The sequence below is a fragment of the Sinocyclocheilus anshuiensis genome, unplaced genomic scaffold, assembly GCF_001515605.1.
Source record: "Sinocyclocheilus anshuiensis isolate Anshui unplaced genomic scaffold, SAMN03320099.WGS_v1.1 scaffold185, whole genome shotgun sequence".
Lineage (NCBI taxonomy): Eukaryota > Metazoa > Chordata > Actinopteri > Cypriniformes > Cyprinidae > Sinocyclocheilus > Sinocyclocheilus anshuiensis.
In genome coordinates, this window is record NW_015539887.1 from 2,468,870 (window position 1) to 2,492,387 (window position 23,518).

At 36.3% G+C, this 23,518-nt stretch overlaps 1 protein-coding gene across 1 annotated transcript in view; it reads left to right on the forward strand.

The window, feature by feature from the left end:
- LOC107685570 (beta-1-syntrophin-like) overlaps positions 1-21,793 on the forward strand; it is a 29,681-nt gene extending 7,888 nt beyond the window's left edge. Inside the window, exons 2-7 of the mRNA XM_016482202.1 lie at positions 4,509-4,725; positions 8,532-8,739; positions 13,581-13,717; positions 14,850-15,046; positions 19,751-19,941; positions 21,475-21,793. Of these exons, the coding sequence (XP_016337688.1) occupies positions 4,509-4,725; positions 8,532-8,739; positions 13,581-13,717; positions 14,850-15,046; positions 19,751-19,941; positions 21,475-21,567 (1,043 nt within the window). The 3' untranslated portion in view covers positions 21,568-21,793. The remainder of the gene's footprint in view (positions 1-4,508; positions 4,726-8,531; positions 8,740-13,580; positions 13,718-14,849; positions 15,047-19,750; positions 19,942-21,474) is intronic.
- Positions 21,794-23,518: the final 1,725 nt, after the last annotated feature.

Consider the following 23,518-nt stretch of genomic DNA (forward strand, 5'->3'; position numbering starts at 1 on the left):
TCGAACCACCAAGCATGAGAGCATGTTCTAGTACACCCCCAAAACAAAATCAAGACTTTGTAAAAGAGCATAATAGGACCCCTTTAAGTCTAGGAATAAGAGTAAAATTACATCATTCTTAGAATTTTGCCACACTTAAGACTAAAATTTTACTCTGAGCGGCTTTATACATACAGCCCCAGATAATTTTACCTTAGTACTTATTGCCCAGTTAGTTAATGGTTAAGGGAAGTTCAAAACATTCAAAGCAATATAATTTCCTTGATCCAGCCTGGAACGTGACTCGGCCAGTTCTTAACATTCCCTTTAACAAAAGTTTAGGAGACAAAGGAATGTATATTCTCAATCAAAGTCAACTCCACATAGCAAACTATAGAGATAATTGAACAGCAGCTACAAGACTAGAATAACTTGAACCAGAAATTCTGTGTTGTGTATTTACATTTTTTAAGGCATAAAACATTCATTTAATTTATCTTTTAATTAATGAAAATTAAACCAATTTTATTTTGTTGGAAAATAAAGGGGGTTTAATATTACAATTAAAACATTGAAGAAATATTGTATGATTATTCCTTAAAAATTAGGTTTTAACAATTTTAGTAGTAGTAGTAGCCTATTACGTTCATTCTGCTGTACAATAGTAGTGTAATAACAATAGTAATGTATTTCTGCCGCAAAGTCTTAAAATGAAACAGAACATTTATTTAGGCGGGGCGCCCCCCCTAATATAAAGAATAATGGCGGGGGAAACACTGCATTGATCCCGTGTTTTAAACACACAAACCACCTGGAGCATAAGCCAATGTCATTTGGGTTTAATATTGGTATTCAAGCCTGTTCTTTTATAAACAACCAACTCCAAATAATTGTGCAATAGTGGTGTTACTACTTGAAATGATTTTGCTAGCAATATAAAATTAAGTAACACAAGTCAAGTCTGTCTTCTTTATTTATATAGCACTTTATACGATACAGATTGTTTCAAAGCAGCTTTACATTGATAAATAAGAAAATAGCAATTCAGTGATACAAAAAAAAATCAGTTCTAATGTAAAGCAGCTATAAAAGTACAATAGTAATCAGTTATTATTCAGTTGATATCAGTTCATTGTTGATTCAGTTCAATATCGCTATAGTTTCAGTGATTCAGTTTAAAAAAGTATTCACATCATCCCTACTAGGCCCTATTACATATTAAAATACACTACCGTTTCAGTTTAATTTATTTATATAGCACATTTAAAAACGACAGAGCCGACCAAAGTGCTGCACAGAGAAGTAGAATTAAGCCAATAACCATAAAACAAATTTACAATAAAAAGGTGACAGAATAATACACAACACTAAATATACACACAATAAAACTATATACAGCAGTTACTCCAGCCCATAAGCCTTTTTAAAAACTGAAAAAAACATTTTTTTTTAAATGTTGAAAAAAATGTACCATTCACAAACAATATCAAACTTTATTATTATTAATTGATTTTATTTATTTTTGAGCTCTGAACTAGCATAATAATTTCTGAAGGATCATGTGACATTGAAGACTGGAGTAATGGCTGCTAAAAATTCAGCTTTTCTATCATGATGATATAATTTTTACATTTTCAAATAGAAAACAGTTATTTTAAATTAGAATACTATTTCACAATGTTGCTGTTTTTACTCAAATGCATCCTTGGTGAGCAAAATACTTCTTTCAAAAACAAAGAAACCTTACTGAACACAAACTTTTAAACAGTAGTGGATATATTTAATATAGTTAAATATTGTGACTAAAAAAAATGTAGCATAACACATATCACCAAGCCCTAATGAATACTACTGATATATGCTTCCTTTCCATTGTGTCGTAACTACATTTAGCAGGTATTGAATGCGAGTCAGTGAAGTGCATAAATGCCACATTTAAATTTATGGACAGATTTTTGTTCTGTTCTGCTTATTGCAGTCATGCAACTGAAGTTCCTACTTAAACTCTCATTGTGATTGGTGCTCTCAGCTGTTGCACTTAACATTCTCCCTTGAGTGCACATCATAATGAGAGCAATTAATGTCCACTCCCAAGTGTGAATGTTCAAGAAAAATGGATCTCTAATGGACTGTTCTCCAATAAAACATGGATTTAATAGCGTATATGAAAGCAGTCAACCATAAACACACCATTTCTCATTGCTAATGTTCATAATAATTTTATATTTTGCTTGGGACTAACCTATTACTCCCCAAATGAGTAGTAATGTTTTATGCAAGAGCTGACTGAAGAATCCTTGACCCTGAAGTACACTGTTACATGTGAGACTTTGGCAGTGGAATTCTGAATCACTTCCTCATTCAGATTGAGTATATTATGTTGTTATCTTTCTTTTTTTTGTCCTTTGTCTTTGTTACTCTTATCAGTGCGAAGGTGTAAAGACAGGGATTATCGTTTAGACATTTAAGTTTAGTGACCCGGCAGCTTTGTAAGTCGTGTTTCCTGCGTTAACGTCACATGTAAACAGAAGGTTATGATGATAACACATACTTTATGTGTGTAGTTAGTTAGAGGCAGAGTGGTGGACAGAAAATGCATGTCATTGTCTCCTCCTCACGGTTTTTTTTTTTTGTTACCTGAGCAATAGCACAAACTTCTTATTCACTCCATGCCATGTCATGTAGCTGTATAAGAAGCCCAACTCCTACTGCAGAAAACATCCCCCAAACCATGACACTTCCTCCTCCACCTTTCACTAACTTCTTTATGCACTTGGTATTCAGTCTTTCCTCAGTTTGATGCTGAACAAAATGTTTCCCATCAGACCCAAATATATTAAACTTGCTCTCACCGACTTCTCTTAAACATGCCGAGACTGTTCCAAAACCCTGTTCATCGCTGAACTGGCAAGCAATTCCAGCTGCAGTGTTGAACCAATTCCCCATTGAGAGTCTCTGCATTATCCTGTCCTCTCATGCATTTGTCTTACGTGGATGGCCAGCCTTTTTGGGGGACTTGAATGAATTAATGTAATTGTAAACCTGCAATATTCGAGAAATCACAGATTTGGAATGACCAACTTCTCTTGCAATGGCTGAAAGTGTCATCCCTTTGGCCTTCATCTGGACAAGCTCCTGTCGCAGGGTTTCAGTCATATAGAGCGGCCCGCCATCTTACAATCTTAGTGAAAATTGGAGTAATGCTGCCAGTTAAATAGGGTTTGTCATATAATTAAGGAAATTAGCACAAGGTGCCAGAATAACACCAATGGCTTGAAGGTATCTGTAAGTGTTCCCTAATTTTGATCAGATTTCTTTTTCAAATATGTCATTTAGTTTTTTTTTATACTCTGCTTCAGAATAAAATGAATGTATAAAATGTGCTTAAAAAGCTGCCCTTCTGCTCCTGTTACTTAGGATAAATTGAAATAGGACTAAGCAGTGACCTTGAAATGTAGGAAATTGTAGATTGTTCTCCAGTTTTGATCTCCACTGTATATACAATGATCAAAAGCATATACATTCCAAAAAAACTATTTTTAATTAGTAACTATAATATACATACATATATTTTTAGTCATTTTGGTAGTTAAAACAGTTTATGTATGATTTTTAATGATTGTGTACAGTTGAGAAGGTCACCTCATGTAACTTGTCGCATGCTACATGCTAGGTTAATTTTATAGTAGATATCAGAATGTCTAACTCATATAATTGGTCTCCCAACCTAAAAGCATGCAGTTAGTGTAACTTACTTTTGAAAAGAGTCTTTTTCCAGGGTGAGTTTTGAATGATTAATCATTCTGTTGATCTTTTATTACTTGGTCCTGCGGTTAGGAATTGTTTACTTGGCATACTGCAGCATATTATGTGCAAACGTGTTTGTGGAGAAGCATTTATGTAATATGCAACTGGTATGTTATCCCCAGGCATTCAAAATGATTGTTTTAACCAAATTGATGTCATGTCAAATAGCCAAACAGCCCATTTTAATGTGTCTTCTTTATGGGTAATTGTGAAATGCCTCTAGTGTTGTGAAATAGCTCTGTGCTCACTTGGTCAACAGCTTCCTGTAAAGATTAAGCTGTCATATGGAATGGGAATAATTGGCCCTCAGCATGACGTTCACCTGAGAAGCATGGCGGTTGTAATCCCATATCAGCACGTTCATGTGCAGATGCTTTGGCCTCAAGTTCATTGACCTGTCATAAAACCAGCAGTAATCGCCTAGCAATGCAATAGGATACTATGCAAATGTGCGGTGAATTGATTTCCTCACTCAGGACAGCTGTGGGAGTGAAGTGGTTTGCGTAGGGGTTTCCTGCTTTCATTTTTGACTGGCCCAGCGCACACGTGTGATGGAAAATTAACTCGCAGAGCTATTTTGTGTTGTTGTCTTTGAGTATGTGCATCTACTGATACTGTTTTTTTCATCAAAGAACATGAGATGAAGAGAACGTGGGAACAGTTCACAGATACTCGCGATAATGTTGCGACCCTTCACTGACCCCTTTCTTTTTTCATTCCAGTGAAGTACATGCGGGAAGCGACGCCATATGTGAAAAAAGGGTCACCGGTGTCTGAGATCGGCTGGGAGACACCGCCTCCTGAGTCCCCTCATCTCGGCAGTCCTCACTTCGATATCCCCAGCCCCCCCTCGCTGTCCTTACAGGGTGACCGCAGATACATCCCCCTCGAAATGTGCTACATCACTCGCAGTATGACCGTCCCTGACCCAGAAAACAGGTACTGCTTCTTATGCATTCAATATATTGACCACCATATGTTTGCAAAACTTGCAGCATTACTTTATGAGAGGCTAAAATCCAATACGTTAATGTATAAACTGCATTAAAGAATATTTTTAATAAATATTAACAGCATTTTCGTCAAAATTAATTCAGTATTTATTGAAAAAAATGTAACGTATGTTTTTCTTGTGTAGTACTTGTTAAAATGGTGGAGAAGGTGATTGGAAGTGTTTTAGACAATCTCTTTGTAATGCCGTCTCAGTATGAGCAGTAAGGGGTCTCATTATTCAGCGGGTGAATGTGACAACCCTGGTAATGCACTCCACACAACAAATGCTTTATGCTGGTGGCTCACTCCATCATGTTTGATGTCTAAAGAGTACTAGTGTCCTCTGCTTGTCAGTGGACGAACCTTCATATCTTCAAAAGTGATGGAGGACAACATCAAAGTCCATGTCAACAATGACTTCAAAGATTTCATATGTTGCCAGAATGCTTGAGCTGGACACTTTACAAAAAAACATGGCCAAAAATCACTCCAAATAAAATGCAAGATATGAAGCCAAACATTAAACCTGTGACGTGGCTGTTCTGAATGACTATGGAATAAAAGGGAAAAAGAGAGCTCACACACCATAAAGAATAGTAAAAAAAATATGAATAAAATATTTATTAAGAGGTCAAAAAGGTGCTCGGTGCCAGGTATGTTTTCTGGCTACCAGTGTCCATAAGATAAACTGGAACATTTATATGGTTGCATTTATTGCACCGCTGTAGATGTCCCAGACCATCAAAAGACAAAAGTCAGTACGATATAATTGACACTTTTATTCAGCAAGGATGCATTAAATTGGTATAAAAAAGTGTCCGTAAAGACATTTAGAATGTTGCAAACGATTTCTATTTCAAATAAAAGCTGTTCTTTTTAACTTTCTGTTTCTATTTAATAAAGAATCCAGGAAAAATGTATCACGGTTTCCACAAAAATATGAAGCAGCACAACTGTTTTCAACATTTATAATAAGTAGAAATGTTTCTTGAGGAGCACATCAGCATATTAGAATGATTTCAGAAGGATCATGTGACACTGAAGACTGGAGTTATGTATGCTTTGCCATCACTGGAATAAATTGCATTTTAAAATATATTAAAATAGAAACCAGTTATTTTAAAACGTATCTTTTTTTACTGTATTTTGATCAAATAAATGCAGCCTTTGTGAGGATAAGAAAGCTTTAAAATTGATACCAACCCTAAACTTTTGAACTGTATATACCATATAAATACAAATATAAATATCTGGTTTGTTGTATATCAATGCAATATAGTTAACATGTACAATGTTTTCTCAGTTTATATCAGCAAAATACCATTATACACAATACATGTGTTTCAAAACTATAACCATTTTCAAAATAACAATAAAAGTCTTGATATGTAAAATTGTGCAACTAGTGCAAACATCTAAGAAATAATTTCTCATTCATACATGGAGGATGCAAATATAAAAAAAAAAATATATATAAACATCAATCTCATGTGTGTTTTGTTGTGTATTGCTGAAACTGTTTTTGCTTGAGATGTAAAAGTTCCCACCAACCACACTGTCTGTTTTTGTGCTCAAGCCTCATGTTATTTTTTGCAGTATATTGTACTTTTGTCGTCAGAGAAACGAGCGTTGTGGTTTGTGAGATTAACCATAACATTACACAGGAAGTGTGTTAAAAGATGATGTACCAGTGCTGAACGGTAATGACAGGCGGAACATGTCACATCCCTTTTAAAACACAGTGAGGCTTTGTGTCTGTGTGCTGCTGAAATGTTAAACATACTGAATCCTAATAACATTCTGCATTTTTATCTTTTTGCTGTAGATTAGGATCAAAAACATGACCAACTTGAACCTGAGCACCTATTTTGCTATGTGTTGCTGTATTGTACCTTATACAACAGTACTCTTCTCTGATTCCAAGACTGCTGATATTTATAATAATTTTATGAAGATATCAGGCAATATCACTTTCGCAATGCTCATTGCCATGGGAGGAATCACAGCCGTGTTAGTATTCAGTACAACTGCACACTTGCTCATAAGACATTGCTTAAATATCTGGCGTGGGTATATAACCTGGAGACGTATGGCGAGATAAACTGACAGGTAGACAGACAGACGAAAGACTGTTCCACTCCTGCCATGTGCTGTCAGTCAGGAGCCCTCCGCAGACGGGCTGCCAGGTCGTCAGTTCTCACCCTCCAGCTCTGTTTTCAATTTGCACCATTGTGTCCCATGTCTTCCAGCCCATCCATCACTGTGGTGTTCATGCAGAGCTCTATCAACACTGCAGACATTTCACGGCTTACCTCAAGTGCCACACTGTGAGAGGATTCATGTCAAATTCCTAAACAAAATCCATGTGGTATAAAAATAGATCGTGCCCCCCTCCACTGTTGTCATTTCTTTGGACTGTTCGGTGTTCTGATGGCCCAGAGTGGAACTTTAACTGGAGTTGTTTTTGGTAGAAGTGAGAGTAGCTGGTGGTTTGGGGTATGGAAATGTTCCTCCACAACAGATGTGTCAGTGACCTCTCCATCTGTCCTGTGTTACTCCTGCTCTTGTTTGGTTTGACACAGTGTGTTTGGAGACCATCTACATTTAGTTCATCTTCTTTTTGTCCTGTTTGACCCATTATTTGGGAGGTTGGTGGTAAATAGAAGAGAATTTGCCCAAAATGTTTTATTTAAAGTGAATTAATTTTTATTGGAACCATGGCCTATGTTTGTCACACATTAATAACAACAACAACAATAACAATAATAAAATGCAAAAGGTTTGGTTTTTAAAAAATAATAAAACTCTATCTATCTATCTATCTATCTATCTATCTATCTCTATTCTATTCTAGTTAATAAGAATAGGTCAGGTAGTCATAACATTCTTTTTGTTATAGTTTTATTTTCACTGATATCCACTGGCAATGTCAGTAAAGTAAACTGTTAGTAAAGATGCCGTAAGTTCTCAGAGTTGGACATTTTAGGTTAACTTTCTGAAGTTCACGTACTTCCTTAGAGAGATTTATTTTTACTATGAAAGGCATTGAAACGTTCACTTCCTAAATTGGACACAGGCATCTCCATTAGTTGTGAAATTCTCCCAGTTATAGTCTTAAAAGGCAGAACTCATTGGGCTTCATCCAAAAAGCTTTTTTCCTCCAGTCTACTCCAAACACATCAGCTCCATCTGTGCCCACCCCCTAAGCCCCTCCAAACTCTCTGTCTTCATGAAAGTAGGTCTATTTTTACCAACACGGTGCACCTGAAAATGATATTGTGGAGTGTAAGGTTAAGACTCTTACTCTAGATGATGTATGAGTGGAGCATTTATCACTGTAAACTCCTGAGCTGAACTGATGTATGGTTCTATTTGAACCGGGTGGATCTGATATTCTGGTGGTTAATGTTGACTCCAGAGCTCTTTCAAGCACTGTCTGTGTGTCTTTAAAGTGACGCAGATGTCTTGTTTTTAATGAAATGTGGTCAAATTTAATCACATGTATTCTAGTTTGTACTATATTCAACTCTACTATATTTATTTTTTATGAAAATAATTAATTATTTCTCCATCTGTTGCTTTTTTATACACTACATATAGGAAGATATATATTGTATCTAGATATATATCTAGATCTATTTAATTAAAAACATTAAAATGTTAAAAAAAGGAAATATAATTTAAGTTTTGCTTGAACTATTCTTTTAATAACCTATAGCTTGTGCTCCTTTTCTTTCTTTCTTGTGTTTCAGGCAGATTGAGTTGCACTCCTCTGATGCCAAGCACACAATAGTCATGAGACATATAGACACATCTTCTGCCCAGACCTGGTTCACTCTCATGCAAACTGCCATCACAAACCTCACCAGCAAAGTCATCTGTGAACTCCGGGAACACGCGGGCCGCCACGGCATCGCCGGGAGTCGAGAGATCCGACACCTCGGATGGCTAGCAGAAAAGGTGGAAAATTGTTGCATACAATTTTATGAAAAACCTGAGACCATATAAACATTTTTCAGAATGGAAGACAAAATGTCAAATTATTTTTGCATAACTGAATTAATATTTATGAGCTATGCCTTAGTGATGTCACCAGCCCATCTGTTCGAACTGTCCAGTACAAATCAGTTCAGCTCGAATTGAATGTGCATGGAATGAACGTACATCATCATCAAAACTCATACTTTCTACGTGTCATTTAGCTGCATGGCAAAAGTTAGTCAAATTTGGTAAAAATACACTGTCTAAACCCACAGGGATGTCTTGCATAAAACCCAGCATCAGCTCAAGGTCTTTGGTTTGATGTAAGTGTTCCACTGTAATAGGTTTTCAGCTTTATGATAATTCTGGATCTGCAAAGACTTTATACAGTCACTAAAAACTTAGTTATAAAAAAATAGCATAAATGACAGAAAACAGTATGGTTGATATTGAGCTTGTTGAAGTGCTCTTTACAGCATCTTTTAATAACCCCCCCCCCCCCACAAGTATGACTATGAGACTTGTCATCTAACTTACCACTTGTAAGTTCATTCAAAAACACAAGATTATTGTAATACCTAATGAAAACATTTAGTTTAATAATGAAAACAACAAAATGATCTTTCAGTTGAACTCCCCATGAAATCAAAATGGGAGTTTTGTGGCTTTTAATATAAAACGGACTTAAAGGAATGGTTCACCATTTACTCACCCTCATGTCGTTCCAAACCTGTATGAGTTTCTTTGTTAAACAATAAAGAAGATATTTTGAAGAATGCCGGTAATCAAACGGTTGATGGTCCCTATTGACTTCCATCGTCTTTCTTTCCCTGCCATGGAAGTCAATGGAGACCAACAACTGATCTTCTTTTGTGTTCAACATAAGAAAGAAATTCATACAGGTTTGGAATGACATGAGGGTGGGTAAATGATGACAAAAAGTTCATTTTTGGGTGAACTATTCCTCTAAGGTTTTAGTGTTCTCATAAACAGTGACAAAATTCACATTTAGCAGACATGCATATGCATATCAGATTTTTTGTGCAATCAAATGCTGTCTAGTATCTGAAGAGTCCTGCTGCTGACATTGTAAAAAGATGCTACAGTTGCGTCTGAAATGGTCACTTCTTCACACATTTGCTATTTCTTATGTATTGAATAGTGGACTATATAGGGAATAGGAAGCGATTTGAGACACATGCTTTCCATTGGGGCAAATTAAGTTTGGTTTCCCGTCAGTACCATGTGAAACATCTCAAGCGGTCAGACAGCTTTTTAAACAGCCCTGTCACAAACGGTCAAGTTCTGCTTTGTTGGGACTGTTATGCAAGTGAACTGCTATTTATTATTTAAAAAAAAAAGGAAAAATATTTTTGATATGTCCCACCCGACATGACATTTTAATTAGAAATACATCAACACCTGCACTCATTAATAGTGACTCTTTAATTTAATGCATAATACACGTTTCAAATTGCCCTTATATCAGAATGAAAGATGTTACGCTACTGCAATGTAGAGTCATCACATTATAGGAAATAAATTAAACTTACATCAATTAAACCTACATCCGTAGTGCCTGCATAACTATCTAATATCTAATCATATTCATATATATGATTAAGTTGACAGTTGATCGTTTGAGATTGTGGAGCTAATTTAACAGCCTTTGAATTTTTTGTATTTAACTGGCTTCATTCGATATAACTGTTCTCTGACCTCTGCATCCCTCCCATTTCCCACTTTTGTGATAGACCTCTTATATAAATGTTGATGTTTGCAACATCATTTTTAAACAAACTGTAAAGATCACACACAAGCATGTTAACAGGGTCTGGTTATACTGTACGCTCTAGTTGGAAACATGGCTAACATTCTGAAAACTACAGACAGTTCCTCTGAAGTGTTTTTTTTTTTTTAGAAATTCTCAGAAATCGTGGTGCGCGGTGCTGGAGCGATTGATAGAGGATGACTCTTCTCAGTGTGACCGCAGGTTTTTCCTCCCTATTAAATCTCCTTTTCATCGCCGTCCAATTAGCTGAGGCCTGGCAGGGCTGGCTAATAGAGAACTGCGGTGATGGCAGGGCTGTGGGCAGCCCCGTCTCAGCCTGCCCTTTAGTGAGAGCTCCCTCGTACCGTCTCCTATTACCAACCTGCCGGCCCCTTGATGAATAATTATATGAGAGGAAAAAACCTCCAGCGCGCTGAATGCCCACAGACAGCGAGCAGATTTCTTTGTGCGATGGCCGGAGCTTATAACAAGGGCCAGTTTGTGGTTATGCATCTGCTTCTGATGTACTTGGCCCCGCTGGGGTCTCTTTTTAGCCTTAAGGCAAACTGACCCTCTGAAGAGCAGCCCTGTGATTTGTGAAGATTTGAGTGGTCTGTCAGGCTATCAAAGCCCTGAGGAGACATCTGTCATAGAGCAGGGCTTCAGCAGTAAATCACACTTGGGCTCAACTTAAGGTCTTATTGGGAAAACTTTGTGAACTATTACTCAGTTGTAGAGCGTGTTTACTTTTGAGCTAATTAAAGTCCATGTATAACATCGCTTGTAACCCCAATGAGTTTGAATAAGCTTTCTGTGGAAAATTGTTTCTGCAACAGTTACGTTATGAACTTTCCCCCCGTAATTTCATCATATAGACTTGCAAGATTTATACTTGGAACTTGCAATTCTAAGAAATATCTGAATCGTTATATATATAAACTCGCTATTGCGAGAAAAAAGTGTGAGATTAAAAAGTCACAATTACCTTATTATTTTTTTATTCTGTGGTGAAAACAAAAAACAAAACAGAATTACTACTTGTTTACTCAGAATTGCAAGATGTAAACTATGAAGTTGTTTACATTGTTTCCTGAGTTTATATTGCAATTCTGAGAAAAAAAGAATTGCGAGATATAATCTCAGAATTGTGAGGAAAAAGTCTGAATTGTGAGAGAAAATGTTGGAATTACCTTCTTAAGTTTTCTTTCTTTTGCATGGAAACAGGCTTCCATATATTTCAGAGTGAAACTAAATATTCAGTGAGGGTAAAAAAATGTTGAGTGGGACTTGATTTTATCCATCTGGAATTGATCTGTTTCACAACAGAATGGTGGTTAGAGGGGAGTGGCTGAAAGTAAGAGGGGTTTGTAAAGTCATCCGAGAAGGAAAGTCAGATGCAAAGCAAGTTATTATACTTAACATTGTTTTTCTGTGAAATAACATGCACAGATGAATCGTCCACAGCAAGACAGGGGTGTGCAGATCCAATGACATCAATATATTGCTATTGTTTTTATCATAATGCACTGATACTTCATGTCTTGTTTTGTTTTTGTTTTTTCAATTTATGTCATTTTACATTCATATAATTTCTCAAAGCAGATCTGTCTAAATCTCTCTCCCTGACATGGCGCATATTTATAATATAATATTTAATACAATGTAATATTTAATATATTTATATAATAATACAATATATATAATATATAGGCTATTTATTTATTTATTTTAATAGTAAAACCATGATTAAATTAAGTTGTAAAAGTATCCAGCTTACATTTCACAGTTACAGTAATTGTGTAGTATTTCATCAGCTTATTTAGGCTAATAATATCCAAAAAAAACAGCTAAGGAATTATATGATCAGGATGTTAAAATAAACAAAAATCTCACCTTTCAGAGTAGACATTAATAAGCATATCCCAGCCTGGTTCGTCACTTGTTGCGGTTCCCTTAAACATTTCCGATGTAGTCTGTGCGTATTTTCAGCTCTTTCGTATTTGTTTGTGTTTTGAGTATTTTCAACGAGTTTCTGTTTTCGCAAAGCATTTCTGTTTTTGGTTGTGTTGTGAGTATTTGCTGCACATGTGCTGTCAAACAGATGAAGATGTTTTCTTATTTTGCAGGTGTTTTTTTTTCTATATTAATGTGTTTTTTTCATTTGCAGCGAGTTGATCTTTCTCGGCCACCGTACATTTTGCTTAAAGTTAAAAATATTTTCCAGTGAGGTTAGAATAATAAACTTACTTTCAAGATTACGTATTGTTTTACTTCTCTGGTAAATTTATCTTGTTTTAGGAATGTTTCTAATACAGAACAACAGAGACTCTTTGCATATGTAAATTATATGCTGATGAGTTTATGCATGATAAGAAAGCACCACGTATGGAGATTGGTAGGGAAATGAAGGTTGTGCATGTACCCACAATCTTCAAAGTAAACTTTGTACAGGTCTTATATATCTAAAAACTTTTGTGTGTGCACATAGGCCTACTTTCCAGCAAGTTTTATATGTGAGAAACAGGAACTTGCATCAAGACAGTAAACAGGGTTCATTTTGAATTCATGTCATGGTTGCTGACTAAGCACTTGGAGTTGCCTTGATATGCTTTAAACATGATGTAACATTTTTTTAGACCATCTGAACGTTACATATGGTTTCTCGTACTTTCCATTAGTATAAAATATGCATATCAGATCACATCACACACATTTACCTCTGGACTTAACTGCTCATTTTGCTGATACATCAGTAAAAGTTGAAGAGGCTGAATGGTTTTGAAGCTTTACTTTGTTCTGAAAGTATTTGGAGTTGCCGTGGTTAATCACAGGAAGTGGCCTTAAAAGAGACACCCTCGAGAGGTTTACCACTTTGACAATGTTAATTAACAAGTCTCTCAGATGAACAAAAGACTTAATGTCTGCACTTGACGTTTTACACAGGCTTTCATATGAATAGACAAGGAAAATTAGGACAAAATGTAATTATATGGCACCTGAAAGACTATTCACAAGTTACTCAGTGTGTGTGTGTGTGTGTGTGTTTCAGATGGAAAGCGAAAGACAGTGCTGGAAGCCAGTGCTGGTGATGTTGACGGAGAAGGACCTGCTGCTGTTTGACAGTATGCCACGCATGAGAGAACACTGGCTCAGCCCGACACACACCTACCCTCTGCTCGCCACACGGTACACACACTCACACACAGCGTTACTGCTCTCATTTTGCTTGTTCATACAAACACGCCTTTGAAAAAACAATCAAGGTACACACACCTGCACTCCCTTCTGTTTAACATGTGCCTCTGTACACACACACACACACACACTTTTTGCATGCCAGTTGGCAGTGCTGACCAATTGGGAACTAAAATACACAACTGCAGCCAGTTGGAAAGAAACAGTACAAAAGCATTATGACTATTAAAGGCCTGTTGAAGCTGTATGAGGTGGCAGCTATTACGGCAAGTGATAGATTTGAAGTCCAAGTTTAACTGGACTGCAGCCCAGATCTCACTCTAGGGCTGATAGGGCAGTTATCACAGGCTGAGTTGGCATGTGCTAATGTTTTGTTGACCCTGAGATTGTCCAAAATGGCAGAAAGTATTGCCATGCTTTCTCTCAAAACTTTTCGAAACTTATTTTGGCTTGACTTTCTCTGTGAAATCTCAAGTTCTGTCAAGCCGGGCAGCCCCGCCAATAGTGAAAACTCATTGGACCAATCCAAAGCCCGTATATAGGATGCAACAGCGCCTGGTCTTCAGCGGTCTTGGTTGCTGAAGTATTTTCCCATTCATTTTTCCCATAGGGGTCAACTCTTCATTAAAAGCCATGAACTAAACCAACCAGCTCAAATCAGTTCCCCTATGGAGAAAAGGAATGGGAATTTACATTCGAAGCCCGACTGTTGCATTCCATTTAATATCAACCCTGAACTTAGAGAAACTGATTCCAGCAAATGGATGTTAAGAAACATGATGTTAAATGAAAAATTCACTCAGTAGTTCATTCAGTAGTTTTATGACACTTACAAAAACTACCATGGTACTAAAATTCTATGGGGTACTATTGTGTTTTTGAAAATGTACCATATTAATAACATTTGACATTTATCATATTTTTAAGGTACCTTGAAATACTTGAATAAATATCATGAAATGCAAATCCTATAATAAAAAGTACTGTGGTGGAAACATAGTAGTACCATGGTAATCTAAGGCACTTCCATATAGAAGCACTATGGCAAATATCCAGAAAACGTTTTGTTTGTTTTTTTGTTAGTGATTTCCATGGTGCACTTATCTTGAGTTTTTAATCGTAGGCTGGTGCATTCTGGTCCAGATAAGGGTTCACCTCAGCTTGGTGGCGAGTTGTGCTTTGCTACACGGACGGGAACCAGATTGGGTATCGAAGGCCATCTTTTCAGAGCAGAGACCTGCAAGGACTTGTCACTCTGGACCAGACACATAGTCACTGGCTGCCACGCAGCTGCTGAGATGATCAAAGAAGTCACTACCAGTGAGTATGGATCCTACGTCTCGCTCCTTTCACAGGTCTTATGGCCTGTTCACACAAACACTCTTCCAAGGTTCCAAAATGGGGTTTTCACATTGATGCTAAAGAACAGAGGTTCTCAAAGTGGGGGATCCGCAAAATAATTGTAGGTACATATGATTTCCAAGATGTGGAATCCAGTCATAAAAATGGAATTTACTGTATAACGTGTAATGTCATGCAATTTGGCAAATTTTGCATGAATAAAAGTAGTTCATGAAGTTGACTATGCACTAGTGTCTGTGAATATTAAAGCGCAAAAAGACTGCTATTTAAATATAAGTCTGCGTGTCTTTGAGTAAATGAATGTTGCTGTTTCATCTACACATACTGAAATGTGTTTTTTAGCATCTGCCATCTCACTATATGATGACAAGAACACACAAACTTTATATATATACACACACACACACACACACACACACACACACACAGAAACTCCAATTTAACTTGAAATTTTGAGAGAAATAAATTACTATCGTGCAGTAGAATGTACTTGGTGTTTTTGTTTAAGAATAATCATACACTTTTTCTTCCATGTTTTAATTTTAACAGTAAACCCATTGTGCAGCACTTTTTGGCAAAAATATAAAGTAATAGTTCATTTTAATTAGATTACATTGCTTACATAAGATGTGTTATGCCTTCATTTGATTACCAATGTTGTTGATAATACATTTGTATTACATCATAAATCCAGAAAAAAATAAAACTAACACAGAATTTCTAAAAATAAATACATGCATAAAGCATTTCACAGCTCTATTATTGTAAAATTTTTAATAAATTGTTACATTTTACAAATTTTATGATTTCAATTATGCCTAATTAGATACTTAAAACAATTTAATTGAACCATTAAGAGTCCAGAAAAATTAAAACTGAAAAAAAAAAAATGTTTTAAATTAAACTGCATCTTTATGGACTCCTCAAGTCTGAAATATTGTACCAGGATTTGTCATTTATTTATTAGGTTTATTTAATTGTTTTCTGTTTTAGTTAGCAGTAGTCTGGAACTTTGCAACAAGTGTTGATCCATGTCGGCCCAGGATCTCATTTATTTTCTTGCGCATTGATGTGTTTACATTAGTTTTACGGCTGTAGTTTCTTAAATGTTAAACACATACTTATGTCAAATATAGATTTGTGGGTACTCGCAAGCTTCCATGCAAAGATAAATGCGTCTCGGTCGTCTGAGGTCACGGTCCATGGCTCCAACTGTACAGTGAATTCTAACATTTTCTGTGCTGCACTACAATATTTCTGAGTTTTGGATGTGTGTTATTCATACTGAAGTCGTTTAAGTAAAGAGTGTATTTTTAGAATGGAATGCCATGGCAGAGTTCCTGTGTGGTCTCAATGCAGCAGGCGAGGGGCACCGAGCAAAGCATTCTGGGAATTGAAGCTCTCAGGCAGTCCCTGGGCCTGGACTGATAGGAAATGTATCTGCTGTTACTGAACTGCATGTGAGCCCCTGGAGATCACCGTGCCTTATTTGGATATTTTGCCGTTTTCCCTTTCTGTCCGATATTTTCACTGTTCTGAGATCAGGCTTTGAGATAATTTCTACTCAACCTACAAAGCTGGAATGGCAAGTAGGCCGAGATTAAGCTGAGCAATGATTAATGTTGATTTTACTGTCATGAGTTAAGCATGGTAACAGTGCTGTGAGAAAGCTTCTGAAAGAAACAATAAAAATAGACTGGCCTTGTTACAACACGTCACTCTCTAATTAATACATTTGGGAGAAGATAATTACTTTGAGTTTGTAGGAAAGAGCAACAGATCCAGATTGTCGAATAACACGTTAGACTGGATTTGACATATTTGTTCCCTTAAAAAGATCCTGTTTGCGTCAGGATCTTGGAACTGCTCCATATTTGGGATTTTATGGGAAAGGCCCATTTGGCAGCTGATGCTCTATTACCTGTGTTTAGTCTAATCTTATAATCAGTTCAGAGAATTTGTGTCTCCAAAGATTCATTCTCTTAGTTCTCTTTTCATGGGGTTTTGTGTGTCATATATTTTTTTTTTTTATTGCTGACCACAAGACTCTAAAATCCTGTTTCAGTCTGGAATGATGATGTCAACAAAAAATTATTAGAAGCAAACCTAAGGCCAAATGAGAATGTAATACAGCTGAATAGGGGCCAAGCAATAAAGGTGCTTAAGTACCTATTGTATCCATTAGTTTTAGTCTTTTTTTTCTTCTTTTTCTGCTCTGGGAGTCTATGGCAGCCCATAGAACCACTTGTGGGAAAGTTATGAAATTTGGCACATAGATAGAGGACAGTCTCAATATTAACCATAGCAAATTTGGAGTCTCTATCTCAAACTCTCTAACGCCACCAATAGCGCAAATATGCACTCGTATTTCTGCTAATAAGTTTTGAAGCATATATTCTAGAAGCAAAATTATTTTTCCTCTGATTCCTTGGTTCATGCCGAGTCAAACGCATACCAAAATTAAAATTTCTACAGATCAAGATTTTTCGCAATTTTGAATTTTGCGAAAAACCTGCTTTTTCAAACTCGTCCTAGACAGTTTGTCTGATTTTCGCCAAAATTGGCTCAGATCATATTCAGATTATGCTGGCAAAAGTTATCAAAAGATTTCTGATAGATCAAACCATTCTCGTAAAGTACATTAACAAATGTGACAATTCACGCAAAAATGGACATGAGGCTGTCTTCGCAATGCTTAAGTATATGACCAAACTTGGTACATGCTATACCAAGCATTTCAGAACAGTACCACCTACTGGTCAAAATTTACTTTTTTGTTTATAATTTCTGAACAGTGTCATTAGATTTGGAACAGCATATCAAATCATACGATACCCAATTTTCCTATGTCAGCCATTCTGAGCATGGACCATTTCGAATTTTGTAGCAAAATGCTATATTTTACAAACGTTTAGCATGTTGTTATGAATCTTATGAATTGTATAGAACCACTTACAGGAAAATTATGAAATTTGTCAATAATTAAAGACAGCTCCTTAGCTATTCATTTTACCTCTGTTGTGTTTGGCCCCTTAATTGCAGCTTGCAGTCATAGTTATTATTATTTGTTAATTGATGGCTCACTGAATAGACTGCACTCTGTGTAGATGAGTATAAAAAATGGTTAGTAGATGTCAAATGCTTTGTGTAATATTTTTGCTGTTAAAATATTTTTGAATAAATATAATTACTAATACTAATAAAAATAATGTAATAAATACATAATGTATTAATAAATCAAAATTCTAAGTAAGCCATTTGTTGGTTGATTTCCCTAAAACTTGTAACATTGGCTCTGTGATGCTTTCCACATTTCATCTTTAATTTGAGTGGCCCAATACAGCAACAATTTTCTGGCTCCATTTATAGTATAGTATCTGTAGTAGATGGATTATATTATTTGGTTTTCTTGTTCTGTTTAGATGTACCTTCATGTTTACTAAAAGATTATATAAAGTAAATGTGTTGTTATTGTTAATTTGGTAAAGATAAGCCTGCATAGACACATGAGGAACATTAAAACTGCCAACTGAATTATTACAAAGTTATTGTAGTTGAGAGGGCCAAAAATTCCTGTGCTAAGCTGTTGATGGTGAAAGAGAGGCTGTTTGTGACTGACTAAAAGCCCATCTGGTGGGAAAGAGTCCCTCAGTCCTGAAGATCAAGCTGTTTTGATGGGGATAAGGTTACAGTATTGTTAAGAGCAACATGGGAACAGTAGTCCGAAATCCCCTTTTTAGGAACCCCTCACCCAAAGTGTGTAATTAATAGGTGTTTGAGTATTTAATGTCAGTGTAATTCCAATTTAATGGGTAAATTGCAGAAGAAGATGCTTTTTCATTGCTGTGATGATCTAATCAGCCTAATGGACTGGGCTGTAGCCAGAGCCGAGGGGTTTCTCAAAGACACACAATGTGAAAAGAACACACTAGCCTCACAATTACCCAGTCAAAGAGAGATTCAGGAAGCTTTATTGGGGCAAATGGAGGGGACAGTAGAAGTGGATCACTGGCACACTCACAATAGACACGGTAACAGTAGGTTTCCATACATCCTGTGGTGCCTGATGAGCTGTAATTGAATGTATTGGAGGGGTGATACTGGATACATCAGTATGTATCCTGTGATGTATTTGATGAAACCAAGGAGGTATTGAGCAGAGATTACTGGTGATGAATAATGTACCAATTATCCGGCGAATCAAAGGACATTTATCTCACAAATGGAATCCTTTTTCATTTTAGTCGCACCTTAATGGAATTTGCTTGGATTGATCAACCAGAAAGGCAGTTCCATTAGTACTTGAACTCTTACTGTATTTATTCATTTTTATTTGGATTATTATAGTACTTTTAAAACCTATTTTATTATGAAATTGTACCCGAGCCTTTAATATCAGAAATGTGAAAGCATCTACATGAATAACTCAGTAAATTGGAAGAATTTCATCCACTCAGAAAAGTAGTTGCATTTCAATAGGACCATTTTAGACAGTTTCACGGATCTAATAATCATATAATAATAATAATGAAAATTTACTTACTTTAATATTTGCTTCACGTCTGCTTTTTAACCCTCTGGTATGACAACTCAAAGTAATTGTTTCTGGTAATCGTGATGGCTGTATTTAATTCAGAATATTCTTTGTGTTTGTTTCTTCAGGTTGTATGTATCAGGCTCAGGACTGTCGGTTGGTCATTCACTATGAGCGAGGTTTCTCTGTTATAGCTGATGGAGAGGACAGCTCTGTGGCACAGCCTCTCTTCAGTTACCCATTTGAAAAGCTGAAGATGTCTGCTGACGATGGAGTACGGATCCTCTATTTGGATTTCGGCGGGAACGAGGGTGAAATTGTGAGTAAAAATTGAGGTTCTTGAGGTGCACCAACAAAATTAGTCATTCATGATGGGGCAGTTTTGCTGTTTTTTAAGTTATAGGTTTATAAGTTAGATATAAAATAATAATAATAATTACCTACTAATGTTTACTTAGATTCTACTGATTCAAAACATAAATAATCTGAGTCATTTGCATCCAAGTCAATGTTCATGGATGTCTTAGTGTGACATTTTTCATGTTTATTAAAATATATTTAGGTAAATATTACTTTTTATTACTGTGTGTGTGTATACATACTAGGGGTGCAACGGTTCTCGGTAAAAGACCGAACCGTACCGTTCACCAACCTTGGTTCGGTACGCATTTGTACCGACTGCAACTGATTAATCTCAGTTCTAACAAAGGATGATGTTTTGGCAAAAAAACAAAGGTTCAAATACACATTTGGAGTGACCACTTTTGATATTGCACAATACAGGTTTTGCTGTTTCTTCAACCACACAGCCAAACTGCTAGATGGTGCTGTCGACTACAGGATCAAAGCGCAGCAGAAGACGACGTTTGTTTATCTCGTAATGCGGCAGCAGTGTAAACGAATAGACTAAAATTGATAAGAATTGAATGGAATTCTCTCTTAAATTTAGCTGTTGTGTAATGTTGTTACATGAACAAATATATCAAGTTTTTGCATCTCTAGAGTCATTTATGATTTGAGCTTCATCCCGTGTGATCAGCCTCACTGCAGTCTTTGGTCGCTTTAGGCAATCAGACTGTATTACATTCATTTCCAATGGATTTGACATTATATAAATATAATGGACTGAAGTCAATGTGCTTATTTCTGTTTCGCAAATAGTGTGTTTAATCAGCAATCGAGTCACGGTTAAACTTAAAATGCATGATGGAGCGCATCAGAAAGGAGCGCAATTATATTTACTGAAAAATGTATAATTTATTCCTTTTAAGAATATTAAACGTAATGAGATACAATAATGAGTCCCTTACATTTACAGGAAAAATAAATGACAGTAAAAAATTAATATGTTCAGAAGACTGAAAGTGTTCCTTTGGACCATTCTACCTCTGACCAGCATTTTAAAATAAATTCAAATAGACAATAGATATTTAAAACTGTAATTATTTCACAATATTGCCGTTTTTTTGTTTTTACTGTAAAACGTCTTAACTCAAACTGTTAAAACAACAGTTGTATATACATGAATATAAATTAATAAATACTGTGTATTACTGATTAAAATAGCTGTTTGATTAAAATTATTCTTTGAATGGATTTTTTATTTTTATTCCGTTGCACTGCAAACATAAATACAGAGATATTTAATACATATTGTCAATACAATATATTTTTGCTCTATCACACATTCTTGTATGAAATTCTTCAGAACAGGAAATGATGCATGTCTGTACTGATAGATGGCTCATCTCTGAAAGACCTGTCTGATCATGATTGTGTTTCTCAACATATGTTTACCACATCAGGAACTTCCCTTAATCGCTTAATACTTTGTTTTTCTTTCTATTCACAGCAACTGGACTTGCACTCCTGTCCCAAGCCCATTGTTTTTATCCTCCACTCCTTCCTGTCTGCTAAGATTGCAAGATTAGGATTGGTAGCCTGAGATTGAACTGTTATAGACTGAAACAGTGACGTGGTTTATTCCAACATGGAGAAGGGAAAACCGGAACGCAGTGGAGCTCCCAAGACTGAACGAGGGCGATGATGCAGAACTGGCGCTGTAGCAAACCGGACATTTCATTAATGATAAACAATGTATTTTTCAGAGAGATATTAATTCTAGTGAAACACAATTTCACATTGATTTTCTACGAAAAAAATCCAACTATATAATGAACACTAACTTGTGATTGAGTACTTTTTTTTTAGTTCCAAAGTATTAATTTAGAATCCAATACAGCAGAGTATTCAGCACTTACAATGCCATTAACTTCTATATAACAGGAGGGAAGGCGGCCATCTGTATGACAGCTGTCTGAGTAATTACATCTGTCTGGCAGCTAATGTGGATTAAAGAAAGGCTAGTTTAAACCTTGTTAATGCACATAAAAGTTAAACGGCCTGAAAACAGTCATCTCGTTTAGTTTATGGTGCTTTCACTCTGGAGATGTGCGACACTGATAGTTGAGCAGAATCAACAAGAATGTTCTAGAGTGCCGGTTATCAAAGAGGCATGTCAACAAACTGTCTGCTTTCACAAGGCCTTTGTGACAAAAGAAGAAAATCGAGACCGGGTCAGCCCTCCCCTTCAGAACTGTATCGGTTTCCACACAAATGGAGTTTCGGTGACTTTTACAAACGTCTCGCTCATAAAATCTGGAGTCCTGCTGTACTAACTTCTGACGTCCACAAGAAATCTTTAGTAACGCCATCACATTTGTGTAGTTGTTTTTAATATTCATCAGAAGAGTGTTCTCCATTCTTGCGTGATGTGCTTGCATGCACGCTAGCACAACAACTATTGTGGAGGCTCAGATTTGCTCTCATTGGCCTGTGGTCATATTTAGCTTCACTGTGCAAACACACAAAGGCCACTGAAGAACTTTGAATGTCAGATTATAAATTAGAGCACTTGAGTTTAAGTTAACCAGCAATTAGTGTCCATTGTCAGGCACTGAGCGTTCCCAGAGCACTGCTCCATTGTAGGGGTTATGGATTTGGGGACAGCAGGGCCCCTGTGGCGCTGTGGCGCAGCCTTTGTCTCATCTGTGAAACTGTCCCTGCCACATTCCAGCGCACATGACGGATCCAGGAGTCACGGGGCTGAGAATCAGATTTCGAAATTAAAGTGATCGTTCACTCCAAGATGAAACATTCTGTCATAATTTTCTCCCCCTCAACAGAATACGAGATATTTTGAAGAATGATTCTGTCCAAACTGTAGAAGTCAATGGGGTCCAACACTTTCAAGCTCCAAAAAGAACATTAAAGGGATGGTTCACCCAAAAATGAAAATTCTGTCAGAAAAAAAATAAACACTTTATTCAACAATTAGTTGAATAAAATGGTGCCAAGGTGACGCGGAGGAGACGAATTGTTGAATAAAGTCATTATTTTTTTTACTTTTGCGAACAAAAAGTATTCTCGTAGCTTCGTAAAATTATGGTGGATTTACAATTAAGATTACATGGATTATTTTACCGATCTCCTTGCTATGTTTCTGGACCTCCAGGATCCTTGCTGTCTATGGGAGGGTCAGAGAGCTCTCAGATTCCATCAAAAATATCTTAATTTGTGTTCCGAAGATGAACGGAGGTCTTACGGGTTTGGAACGACATGCGGGTGAGTAATTAATGACAGAATTTTCATTTTTGGGTGAACTAACCCTTTAAGGTAGTGTGAAATGCTGCGTTCACATGTCGTAATGACAGTAATTACTAGTTCATGTCCTTGGACACAAAATTAAGCAATTCTTTGGCAAAAATATTATTGGCAAAATGAATTTGTGTAATCGATAAACAAAACTACAATATAAGTAACAGTTGTTATTAATAAACATTTTATTTAGTGGGCTTTTAGTTATTCAACACTATAGCTACATTAAACTGGCTGCC